Below are 12,470 nucleotides of genomic sequence, written 5' to 3'. Positions count from 1 at the left end.
TGGCAGTGGAGCCCTGACCCACTCATTACTCACGCTGGCCAAGCTCAGTGGCACGGAAGCTCTGCTCTGCAGGCCCAGCCAAGAATGCCGACTCCCTCTCCCGCCAGCTCCCGCTCCAGGGCTGCAGTGTCTCACCGGGAAGGGCAGGCTGCCAGCATCTATCATCCTTCCCAGCTCCCTATTGCAGAAGCGTTATTCCAGACATGAACAGCTGAGAAATCGGAGGCTCCCTTCCTCCACCTGACCTCCATTCATGGGGCAAAGCTTCACTGCAGGCCTGGCAGGGTGAGAATTCTTGGCCCTGATTGCCTCCCCCAGCCCACTGGTCCCTGCACACTGGGAGAGGTCAGCCAGGACACGGAGGGCTACTGCTACAACCCAGTGCTCTGCTGGTAAAGCAGGGGCATCACTTTAGCAGGGAGGTGGGCTGCTGCCCCTGTCAGGGGTCCTGAGCAGTGGTGCAGAGATTTTCTCCAGGGGAGAGGCAGGCCATCAGAACAGAGAGCTCTGTAGCTCACCCTAAAGGGACTGACGGACTTGAAACAGAACTTGGGGAGTTCTGGTTATGAAAGTAGAATAGGAAGTAGAGATATTTATATGAACAACCCCCATGGGGGCTGTGGAATATGGTGGAGATTTTGATGGTAAACAGGAGGAGACTGGTAGCTACATTCAAGGCAAACTGTAGCCATCCAGAAGTTTGACAGAGAGAACCAGAGAAAGAGATAGCTAATAAGAGCCCTCTTGGGGACTTCCCTGGTGGTCCAGTGGTTAAGATTCCGTGCTTCCCCTGTAGGGGGCGCCGGTTCAATCCCTAGTCAGGGAACTAAGATCCTAGGTGCTGTGCAGCAGGGCCAAAAGAAGAAAAAAGCCCTCTTGGGTGGGACAAGCCACAAAGACTGGCCCTGCAGAGGGGCCTGGATTCAATTGAATCAGATTGTGCAGTGAATTACATCCAAAGGCTTTGTCGGAAACAGTAGACAACCAGCGGGCAATTCGTGAAGACCTGGTAGGTGAAGGTGGGGTAGTCTAGATGGGTGTGGCATGGTAACTAAGGACAGTCCTGTGAAAGAAATACCAGATTTATTAGCAGGTAAAAGTTATCAGATGGCAGGAGAGCCTTTCACAAACACTGGAAGAAGGAATGCACCACTGTCAGGGTAGCAGAAGAAGGTCCACGGAGGGCATGACCTTGAAAGTCCCTCCCGATGCCAGGATTTGGGGATTCTAGTCACTCTTTAGTAATTTCCTCCTTCATTTTCCCCTTCTTTTTTATCTTTTAATACTTAGCTACCAGACCACTAGGTCAGGGACAAAAGTTAAATTTATTATTTGGAAAAATAATACATGTACACGGTACCAAATACAAATTCCAAAGGGTAAACTTGTCTCCTTCACTGTTCTTTCCCCTCCTACCCAGCACTTCCCAGAGGCAGTTGCTATAATAATTTGTATTTTTTCAGAAGTATCTATTCATAAATACAGATATATGAGTATATTCTTTTTTTTATTTATTTTTTAAAAAAATATTTATTTATTGGCTGTGTTGGGTCTTTGTTGCTGCGCACAGACTTTCTCTAGTTGTGGTGAGGTGGGGCTACTCTTCACTGCGGTGCGTGGGTTTCTCCTTGTGGTGGCTTCTCTTGTTGCAGAGCACAGGCTCTAGGTACACGGGCTTCAGTAGTTGTGGCATGTGGGCTCAATAGTTGTGGCTCACGGGCTCTAGAGCACAGGCTCAGTAGTTGTGATGCATGGGCTTAGTTGCTTCACAGCATGTGGGATCTTCCCAGACCAGGGCTCAAACCCGTGTCCCCTGCGTTGGCAGGTGGATTCTTAACCACTGTGCCACCAGGGAAGCCCGAGTATATTCTTTAAAAACACACAGTCACACACAAATAGTAACATACTCTACAGCCTTGTTTTACATCTTGTTTTTTCACTGAACAAAATATATACATACATATGAAAGATGAACATTTTTTAAAAATTGTGTTTCAGATGCACAAAAAGATACAGCTAATAATGTAATGAATATCAGTGTACCCAGCTTAAGATTTGCCAATTCAGTTGCTCTTTCCTAATTATATTCTTTTCCTCTTCTACCCAACAGTAGCTACTATCCTATGTTTTGTGGTTTCCATTTCCATATATGCTTTTATTACATATGTGTAATATATCCCTGAATAATGCATAGTCTTATTTTGCTTGTTTTAAAATTTGATATGAGCAGTGTCATTCTGTAGTCTACAGTGTGCTTTTTTCTCTCACCATTGTGAGATTCAACCATGTGGATGCGTGTATCCATGGTTCACTCATTTTCACTGCTGTGTAGATCTCCATGGGTGAGTATGTAACTGTCTGTTCTTCTGCTTGGTTATAAAGTTTGTTTCCATCTTTTTGCTGGTCTGAACACCTATGTACTACATGTGTGAGAGTTTATCTCTATAATGTATACTTAGGAATGGAAGTAAATCACAACTGCCTTATCTACAACTTTATTCTTTTCATTCTTCATTCGTTTAATGGGCTGCCTAGTATTCCTTTGTATTAACATATCATAAATTAATTAGTCTCCCAATCATGGGCACTTAGATTGTTTGCAGTTTTTGCTGCAATGTGTATATGCTTTTTGTACATGTGAGAGTATATCTGCAGCATAAAATTGCTGGATGAGAGTGTTTTAATGAGGCCAGTTATATAATTTGCTAATTATTTTTCTAATTAAATGAGCTCATCAGGTGACAGATTCAGATGCATTGTAAGTTAAAATGTTTCAAGTTCCACAGTATTTTTTAGCCTCCCTAACTCAATATTAAATGTTACTTTTTTTGTAGCATACACTCCCTACCCCAGTCCAGTGCCAAATATGGACATACTTTTATGAAATAAGTATTAATAATTTTTTAATAAAAACATTAGTTTGGAAGTTCATACATTGAGTATTTCCTGTACAGATGAATGTAAACCTTCTCCAGTATGGTTTTCAATTTGAGTGTATCTTACTACGAGCCTAATGAGTGCATTTTAAGACTCTAGAATTGACACATAATTTAACAGTTAGCTAATGACAGCCCTTGGGCCAAACCTGGCCCACTGCTTGTTTTCAAATGGCCTGTGAGTGAACAATGTAGAAATTTTTTTCATTGCGAATTTTCATTTTTAAATGGTCAAAAAAATTAAAAAGAATAGTAATATATTGTGATATGTAAAAACTGGAAAATATTCAAAATTCAGTGTCCATGAATAGAACACAACCATGCTCATTTGTTTGTGATGACTGTGTGCTTTTATGCTATAGCAGCAGAGAGAGGTGAGCAGTTGCAAAAGAGATGGAGGTGGTGGTGCTCTCAGTGCTTTGAATTGCTGCTCAGTGCACTACAAATAGTGGTGATGCATTATAATTTGACAGTGTTTAAACACATCACTCTACTGTGATAATTTTTAAAAAATTACCAATGCCTACCCTTCATGTCAAAACAAGAAAAGTGGACTTTGAATGTTGTGCTTTTTAACACAGTGGAATATGGGTTGTTTTACAAAATTAGATGGCAAGTTATGTGGTTATTATGCAGTGACACAAGAGCCTAGCTAAAGTGTATGTTACCACTATTAAGCACTCACAACAGTGTCCCTAACTCACAGGAAAGCAATGGTCAGAAAAATTGGAAAATTTAAAATATGATATCTCATCACTGAGAATTTCTTCGCAAAAATGAAAGATTCATATGATGCTGTAACCAAAGTGAGTTTCAACGTGGCTCATGTGTTAGCCAAGCAAGAAAACCATTTGCCAGTGATGAGTTAATTAAGTCATGTGTACAGCAGATGTGTGCCCAGAAAATGAACTATTTCAGAGCACTGGGCTTTCAGCTATAACTATTGCTTGAGGAGTTGGGGACTTTGGGAACAATATCAGTTGTCAAAAAGCAAAGCAAATTATTTGAGTAGTTTTCCTTGGCTCTTGATGAATTGACAGATATTACTGAGACTGCCCAGTTGTTATTTGGAGTCAGTGCCAGGTTTGAAGTGACTGAAGAATTGGCCTCTGTGAATAGTCTGTAGAGAGCAAGTGCAGGCAAGAATGTTTTCAAACAAGTTGAGAAAACACAAAATTCATACAACCTGCAGTGGAATCTGCTAGGATGTGTTACAGTGAATGGTGGTGAAAATATGTGTGGAGGGGAAGAAGGCTTAGGTGGACAGATTTACAAAGCTTGCAAAAATGTAAGGTGTTTAAAGCCTATAGTTATTTTGTTATTCATCAGCTGGTGCTTTACAGAGAGTATTTGAATCTGTCGTGTATCATTAATTTATTGAACCAGTAGTGTCACCAGTGAACTTCATTCACTCTCATTGATTTCATCAACATCAGTTCCATGAATTTTTGTCAGAAGTAAGAACCAAATATCCTGACTTTCCCTACAACACAGCAGTTCTGGGGCTTAGCAGTGATAAAATTTTATTGTGTTTTTGTTTTGTTTTAGCTCTGAAATAAGATTGAAAATTTTCCAAGTGAGAACTGCCCTCAACCACTATTATCTCTTTGAAAATTAGTTTTTCCTTCATACTTGATAATGTTTCTTAATGAATTCAACCTGAAAGTACAAGACAAAACAGTGCTTATGTGCAAAACTTATATTGCATTTGTCACTTTGATAATAACTAATGTTATTTGACCTGCAAGTAGTATCAAGCTAATTGAGGAGCTTCCCCCTAACCTTTGACTGAAAGTGATTCATCTGCAATGTAATGGTGGGGCCAATATCAAAGAGAGGAATCTAATGGAATTTTATGTAAAAACCTTCCAAGTCATGGACATGCTCCATTAAAACCGTGTGCTTGTGGATTAACAACAGTATTTGTCAGTATCTAGGCTCTGTGAAAGGAAACATTTAAGATAAAATAAATCATTATAGATCCACATTAACAGATGAGCATTTGCAATTGATTTTGATAAGGACCACTTTTTTTTTGATTGATGTATTCACTTTTTAAAAATTGAAGTATAGTTGATTTACAATGTTGTGCCAAACTGCTGTACTGCTGTACTCAGTTGTACACATATATACATTCTTTTTTAATATCCTTTTCACTTATGGTTTATCCCAGGAGATTGGATATAGTTCCCTGTGCTATACAGTAGGACCTTATTGTTTACCCATTCTAAATGTAATAGTTTGCATCTGCCAACCCCAAACTCCAGTTCATCCCTCTCCCACCCCCTCCCACTTGGCAACCACAAGTCTGTTCTCTATGTCCGTGAGTCTGTTTCTCTTTTGTAGATAGGTTCATTTGTGCCATATTTTAGATTCCACATGTAATTGATATCATTTGGTATTTGTATTTCTCTTTCTGACTTATTTCACTTAGTGTGATAATCTCCAGTTGCATCCATGTTGCTGCAAATGGCATCATTTTGTTCTTTTTTATGGCTGAGTAGTATTCCATTGTATGTAGTACAACATCTTCTTTATCCATTCATCTGTCAATGGACATTTAGGATTGCTTCCAAGTTTTGGTTTTTGTAAATAGTGCTGCTATGAACATAGGAATGCATGTATCTTTTTGAATTATAGTTTTGTCCAGGTATATGCCCAGGAGTGGGATGGCTGGATCATATGGTAATTCTACTTTTAGTTTTCTGAGGAACTTTCATACTGTTTTCCACAGTGGCTGTACCAATTTACATTTCCAACAGTGTAGGAGGGAGGAAAACTAACTTTGAATCACAGTTAATTTAAATGTTATCCCCCCAAAAGGAATTATGTTCTCCTTAGTACACTTGTATTAGCCAAAAAAAAAAAAAAAAAGAGTACTTAGGTACCTATTACATTTTAAATTTAATCAATAAAAATTTTGTGGAAATTAGTTACCTCTTTTTCTGTATGAGTACCTGCGGGATATTCTCAAATGCCCTCTTGACCCTCAAAGCCCAAAATATTTACTGTCTGCCGTTTTTAGGAAGTTTGCCAATCCCTGGCTTAGAGCAGTATGGCTCAGAAAAAACCATTTTCCTGTGACTTTTTCAACAACATTTTGGTTTTGTTTTCTTGCTGTTTCCTCACCGCAAGAAAAATTGAGTACAGAGCCTGTTATCTTTTTTAGAGCTTCTTGGTCCTTATCCTTACAGAAGAGCTTTTTGAGCTTGTCATTTATAGTGGAGTTTTATATTAGAACTGCCTTGAGAAGGTATCACTTCTTGATTCCTTCTAGATGTAACCTTGGAAACTGTACAAGGCCAACCATTGTATGTGTGTCTAATTAAAGCACTGAAGTTTGTTACTATTGACTTGATCCTCAAAGTGGTCAGACTGAGAGAGGGTACCCGAGTATATTTTGTAAGGTTTTGTTATTTTTTTTGTAAATCACATTTTGCTAAAAACCTTGTGTTAGTTGATGTAAAAACGAATATATTTGGTTTTTTTTTTTGTAATTTGCAGTAAGAAAATGCATAGCTCCACCTCTATAAATAGGTTGCTTCTAATGTTTTTAAGCTTGCACTACTTCATGAAAAATTTAAAAGTTCAATAAAGGTAGAAAGAAGGAAAAAAATTCACCCATGCTTTGTGTAAAAACATCCACTAGAAATATTTTGGTGTTTTCCTTCCCTGCTTTAAGTCAGTGATAATTTTTGTGTGCTTATTTCAGTCTACCCAATGAGTGTTGATTTTTACTTTGAAGGGAAGTTTGAGAATGGCATTGCAGAAGGAATGGTGGATCCCAACCTAAACCCCATCTCAGCCTTTCGACTTTCAGTTATTCAGAATTCTGCTGTTTGGGCCATTCTTAATGAGGTAAGACAATATATTAAATCAGTGAAACAGCTTAGATTCTCCATTTTTTACAACATTTGGATTTCATAATTTAGACCTTTTAGAAATTGAAAATTGCCTTTTCATGCTGTTCACTATCTTGTATTTCAGATTCATATTAAAAAAGTCACAAAGTGACCATCTCCTAAGAAACCAACACATTTTTTCCCTGTGAATTTGTTGATTAAAGACAACTGAGCATGTACCTTTTCTTGGTAACCTGAATTCTACCTCTTGTGAAATCTACTGTAGATAAGGTGATTGTCATTTCCACTTGGAAAATGAATCTCCCTTGGATAATTGTATGCATTCGAACCTAAGCTGTCCTCCAGTTTTTTTTTTAACAATTTTTTTTTTTTTTAATTTTTTGGGGGGGTACACCAGGTTCAATCATCCGTTTTTATTGTCCTCCAGTTTTAACTTGACTCAAACATTTTACAGTTATGACAGCCTGTTAATATGACTTGTACTATTTTGGTATTATACTAATACATAAGAGTTGTACATATTGTTACATCCCTTAAATTTGAGAAAAATTAATGTGAAATACATTTTATGAAGGGGGTACTTTTGAAGTTCATTTATTTTACTATTATAGACCCTCTTTTATAGATTATCAGGGATTATATATATATATAAATATATAAATATACATAAAATGTTATGGAGTTAATTTATTAGAAACACTTAAGAAGTACATATTTTTGTGCAGTAAATTTTTGAATTGATACTTTTTTTGAAAACCAGTTACCTTGCTTTTTTAAGTTCTTTCTATATTTTTCTTTGGAAATGCAAACATTACAAGTTAATGCCATTTTTCAAATGCACTGCCATTTAAGAATGATTCTAGATTGATTTCCTAACTGAAGTACTTTTGTAATCACAGTGATTCTGAACAAAATATTTTCAAAGGCATTTGTCATTCCTTAAAGCCAAGATTTTAAAGACCAATGTCCTTCTTGAGGGTTATCTTACTATACTGTGTATGGTGTGTAGCCACAAAAAATCAGTCTGATAAATTTTAATGTGCAGGGCGGATGATGCATTTCAACCCAGGTTATCATGGACCGAAGTCATTACATTTCCTCTGATGTGTAGAATGACAACATCTTCTTTCTCTTTTGATCTTTGCCTGTAATCCATGAATTAGATGCATTTTCTCTTTCCTTGATGCTTTTATATCTGCACTCATTCTATGAGTTCTGACAAAATGTTTTCTAGGTAATGCTATTGTATGAATCATAATTGGTTTAATTTTAAAGAAAAGCAAAATTGTAATGTCGGTTTTTTTGGTGAAAGGTATTGTAACAGTTGTCTGTTTTTCCCAATTAATGTATTCTATTGCATTATGAACTTGTAAGTAAATTCACATCTGAAGAGTATTTCTTGCTCTTAAACACGCAATTCCAAATGAAATCACTACTATAAACAAAAATTATCAGCCTTAGCAGTTGGTGATCTTTACAAAAGTCTTTTACTTTTACAAAATTATAATTATCCACATCAATTCCCAACCAATCTGGTGTCCTCAGGTGGGTCACAGGCAGTTATAGGTGTGCAGAGCTTGAATCCCCTGAGCTTTCAGAGTAGCCAGTGGCTGAGGCCTTGGGCAGCTGGAGGTTCTAGCTGGTTGCCTTTAACCTGGAGGAGTGTCACCTGGTTACCCAGAAGGCTGAACAAATAGCTTCCAAACAGCCTCATTTTCTGTACAGAGTTTTGCAGAGAAAATTGTTGGGAACCACTGATAGGGTACAGTTATTTCCATTACTCCATATTTGAATAATTCTTAGTTACTTTTCTTGATTAAAAAGTTACAGGATGCCAACAATGATTTTTTTTTATGTCAAAGTCCAGTTAAAATTTTTTATTGAGGTTTTTTAAATTTACTTTTTATTTTCTTTAATTTACATTTTATATTCTTCTCAAATCTCCTTGACTCGGCGTCCAACAGGGAAATATCACTGGAAAAGCATAAACCTTTCATTATAAAATTTTGGCACCAGCTTCACATACTAAATTACTGCTATAATATCTAAATATCAAGAGGTAAAAATCTGGAGGAGATCCCCTTGTTTCCCTGCTCTCCAAGTAGTGAACTCTGATTTCAGGAAGAAAGGCCAAGCTGTGAGAGTCTAGGGAGGTGACGGTAACTGCAGCTCCTGGCCATTTGTTGGGCTGTCTTGGTCTTGAGACCAAGCCTTATCCAGCCAGCTTTGTCCTGTTTTCATGCTCAGTCTCCCCTCCCAGGCTTAGCTCATCACTCCTGTTCCTGAGAAGACTTTCAGCCAAATCTTGTCCATCTTTTAGGGACTCTCCTGTGCACTCCTTCCTCCCCATGAATTTGTTACCAGTGCCTCATCAAGCCCAAAACAGTGCCTGACACGTGGCAGGTGCCCAGGCAGCATCTGGGGGAGGGTACCAACTGTTCCAGCCCACACTCCTCTTTCTCTTTCTTAAGTCTCTTTACCTACTGTCCTTGCCACACACACACTCAGCTGTCTCGTTTCTGTTTGTGGGGGGTGTGTGTGCACATATATGTACTCACTATGGCCAAACGTCAAGCTGCTGCAGGCAAGCCTGTAAGTCATGCGTCCTATCTGTCCTCTGTTGCACAGGTGCTCACGGAGGGTGAGCTGTGCTCACAGGTGTTAGCTGTGCTCTCCTTTCCCCCAGTTTCCACTAGACAATTAGAAGCAGCCAGGCTTGCCTCAAGCAAGAGTGGTTGCCTTTAAGAGTTGTTTTAGGGACTAAAGTATTGGGATGGAAGATTAGGGGACCTGGAATGGAGAGTAAATACTTAACCTTGAGTGGCCATTGAACCACTTTTACCCAAAGAGTGAGTGGGGGAAAGTGTCAGATGGCGGGACTTTTATTTTTATATGTGTATATGGCATGATGTCTCTGGAGCTGCCTGTCCTCTACGGTAGCTACTGGACATAGGGCAGCTACTTACATTTAAATAAAACACTCAGCTCCTTGGTCACACTAGCTCCCTATGGCTATAGTGGCCACTGGGTTCAACAGCACAGATATAGACCATCTCCATCATCACAGAAGATTCTGTAGGACAGCTCTGTGTCAAGAGTGCTAATGTGAACATTTTAGAATTCAGAATGATGAATTCTGGTTATGAGGCTAAAAGCAGATATGCAGAACATTTCATAGTGCACATGACAGTGAGTATTTCGGGTGAGAAGAGAAGGTTGAGGACCTGTTTCCAGGATTCTGAGATTCAGTTCTAAATTCTTTGTTCTAAGTCTCATGCATACTTGACTGCATTCACTGTCCCTGCTGTATAGTCCAAAAAGAGCAACAACGTGAGGTTCCAAAGCTTGTGTGATTGACAAGCTTTGGAAAATGTGAATGCATGTGGATTATTTAGAATGCAGGCTCTAGACATGTGTGTGTAGGTTAAATCAACCATTGGAGATGTCTTTGAACAAAGGTATATAGCTTTTTAAATCAATGTTTGTATCAGTAAATAATTAGAAGGTGTTATTTTAAAAACTTCAACACTATGAAGGCTTTTTAAAAATGTCATAACAATGAAAAAAGTTGTCTCCCAACAGTGCTGTCCTTAAAGACAAGTGTGCTTATATGGAAACAGCATGTTTGGAGAGACTGTTCTAATTAATAGCAGTGTATATTTGTAGTAGCCAGAATTGTATGGATGACCCCCAATGACTTTGTAGATCCTCCCCCTTTGAGTGTGCGCGGAACCTGTATGATCCATGATTCTGTTGTACAGCAAGAGGGAGAGTATCTGGTGACAGCTAATCTAATCAGGTGAGCCCTTTAAAAGCAGAGTTTTCTCAGGCTGTCAGAAGTCAGAGATTCAAAGCAGGAGGACTTGAGGCACTATGGCTGGTTTAAGATGGGCACGGCCACATGAGAACAAATGCAGATGGTCTTAAGGAGCTGAGAGGCCCCAGCTGACAGCAGAGGAAATGGAAACTGCAGTCCTGCAGCCACAGGAACTGAATTCAGCTGCCAACCTAAAGGAGTTTGCAGATGGACTCTCTTCCAGCTGCTAAGAGCCCAGCCCTGCCAATACCTGCATTCCAGCCTTGTGAGACCCTAAGCAGAGAGCTCAGTCCCACCTGCCTGGACTTCTGGCCTACAGAGCTGTGAGATAATAAACGGGTGTTGTGTTAAGCTTTAAAATTTGCCATGATTTTTATGCAGCAATAGAAAATGAATATGATATTTAAAAGAGGTGAAGTGGAAAAGTGTTCCTACTTGATTCCCTCTGGTATGTTGGGTGTTTCTTGATAAAGACATGAATAAAGTCTTGCACTAGCAGATCATATACCCAGGCCTCATCTGGGATTCTTTCCCGGAGACCTCAGTTAATTCTCTTTGGCAGGTTGTTGGCAAAAACTTGCAGCATCTTAGTAGTGTTTCAGAAAGGAACTGCTAGCCGAGACTGCAGGAGCAGGACCCAGTGAGTAATCTTTTTCCTGGAATAGGTGTCACTTTATGTTGATTTAGGCTGCTCTGAGCCTGTCAGTTATTATTTAAGAATGATGAACAGTGATATTTTAAATAAGATACTAAATTGAGAAAAAAAGTATGCCTTTATGCAGAGATCAAATAATCTACTCTGTATTGAAGAACTTAATTTTTTTTTAAACCAAAACTTATTTACTTTATAGTTTAAGCACAGATCAAATCCTGTATGTGCTAACCAAATTTTTGTACTTTGGGAATATTTTACAAAATACTTCTCTGCTTCCAAGTCATTAATTGCTAGTGAAGTTTGTTTTAATTTTGGCTTGTCCATTACTTTTTGTGCTTCTTTTACTGTATTGCCACAGCCTTGATGTAAGAAAAGTTGAGCTGAAAGAAAATGAGAGGCTAAGATTATCAAAAGGTTGGAAATTTGAGTCATAATCATATCTGAGGTCATAAGGGGACTTAAACATCTGATCTCTTTAAAGATCTGATTTCCTTTAAAGAAAAGGAAACTTTTCCAAGTTATGTAGCAGTGTTTATAGTGTGTGGAATTTAGTTTGATAGTTGTAAATTTTTAATTATTAATCTTAACAGGTATATGCCATGATAATATGCTTACTTTATTTCTTCAATGCATGTGAACCTACAGTGCTGAAGAGACCACTACCAGTGTTAATGGAAAAAAAAAAAAACACGAAGGATTTGTTTTTATATATATATATATATATATATATATATACCTGTGTCATCGATACCTATATAAACTCTTCTCTTCTTACCTGAAACACTTGCTTCACCTGTTTGGGGTGTTAGCTAGAGCATTTCCAGGGGAACAAACCATAAAGAGCTGGCACTCCAGAGTTACGTGTGCATTGAGAATTTAGATATCATTCAAAAACGTAAACTGAATATTGAATGGGAAACACTTTGTGTGGAAAAATGGTGCTAAAATTGTTCTAAAATAAGGATTGTCTGTTGTAGGGAACGTTCAATACTTTTGGACACTAGGGAGGCTGTTTAATGTGTCACTTGCTCCTAGTGGCTTCATGATGTTAGTAATTAGCAAATTGCCCTGGAAACAAAGGCTTGGTACTTTAGTTTGATTAGCACTTCCATTATTTATTCGATATGCTCAGTGTTTGCTGAAACTGGGTGCAAATACCTTTTGAAGACATAGTCTCTGAGCCTTAAAAATGGCGGATA

At 38.4% G+C, this 12,470-nt stretch overlaps 1 protein-coding gene across 2 annotated transcripts in view; it reads left to right on the top strand.

The window, feature by feature from the left end:
• MGAT4A (alpha-1,3-mannosyl-glycoprotein 4-beta-N-acetylglucosaminyltransferase A) overlaps positions 1 to 7,511 on the top strand; it is a 109,757-nt gene extending 102,246 nt beyond the window's left edge. For both annotated transcript variants that reach the window (XM_057740802.1, XM_057740803.1), the window contains exons 15-16: positions 6,682 to 6,794; positions 6,924 to 7,511. In XM_057740802.1, the coding sequence (XP_057596785.1) occupies positions 6,682 to 6,794; positions 6,924 to 6,950 (140 nt within the window). In that variant the 3' untranslated portion in view covers positions 6,951 to 7,511. The remainder of the gene's footprint in view (positions 1 to 6,681; positions 6,795 to 6,923) is intronic.
• Positions 7,512 to 12,470: the final 4,959 nt, after the last annotated feature.

This window comes from Hippopotamus amphibius, chromosome 7 (assembly GCF_030028045.1).
Source record: "Hippopotamus amphibius kiboko isolate mHipAmp2 chromosome 7, mHipAmp2.hap2, whole genome shotgun sequence".
NCBI lineage: Eukaryota > Metazoa > Chordata > Mammalia > Artiodactyla > Hippopotamidae > Hippopotamus > Hippopotamus amphibius.
Note: the sequence above shows the minus strand (reverse complement) of the source record. Positions and strands in the feature narration are given on the sequence as shown.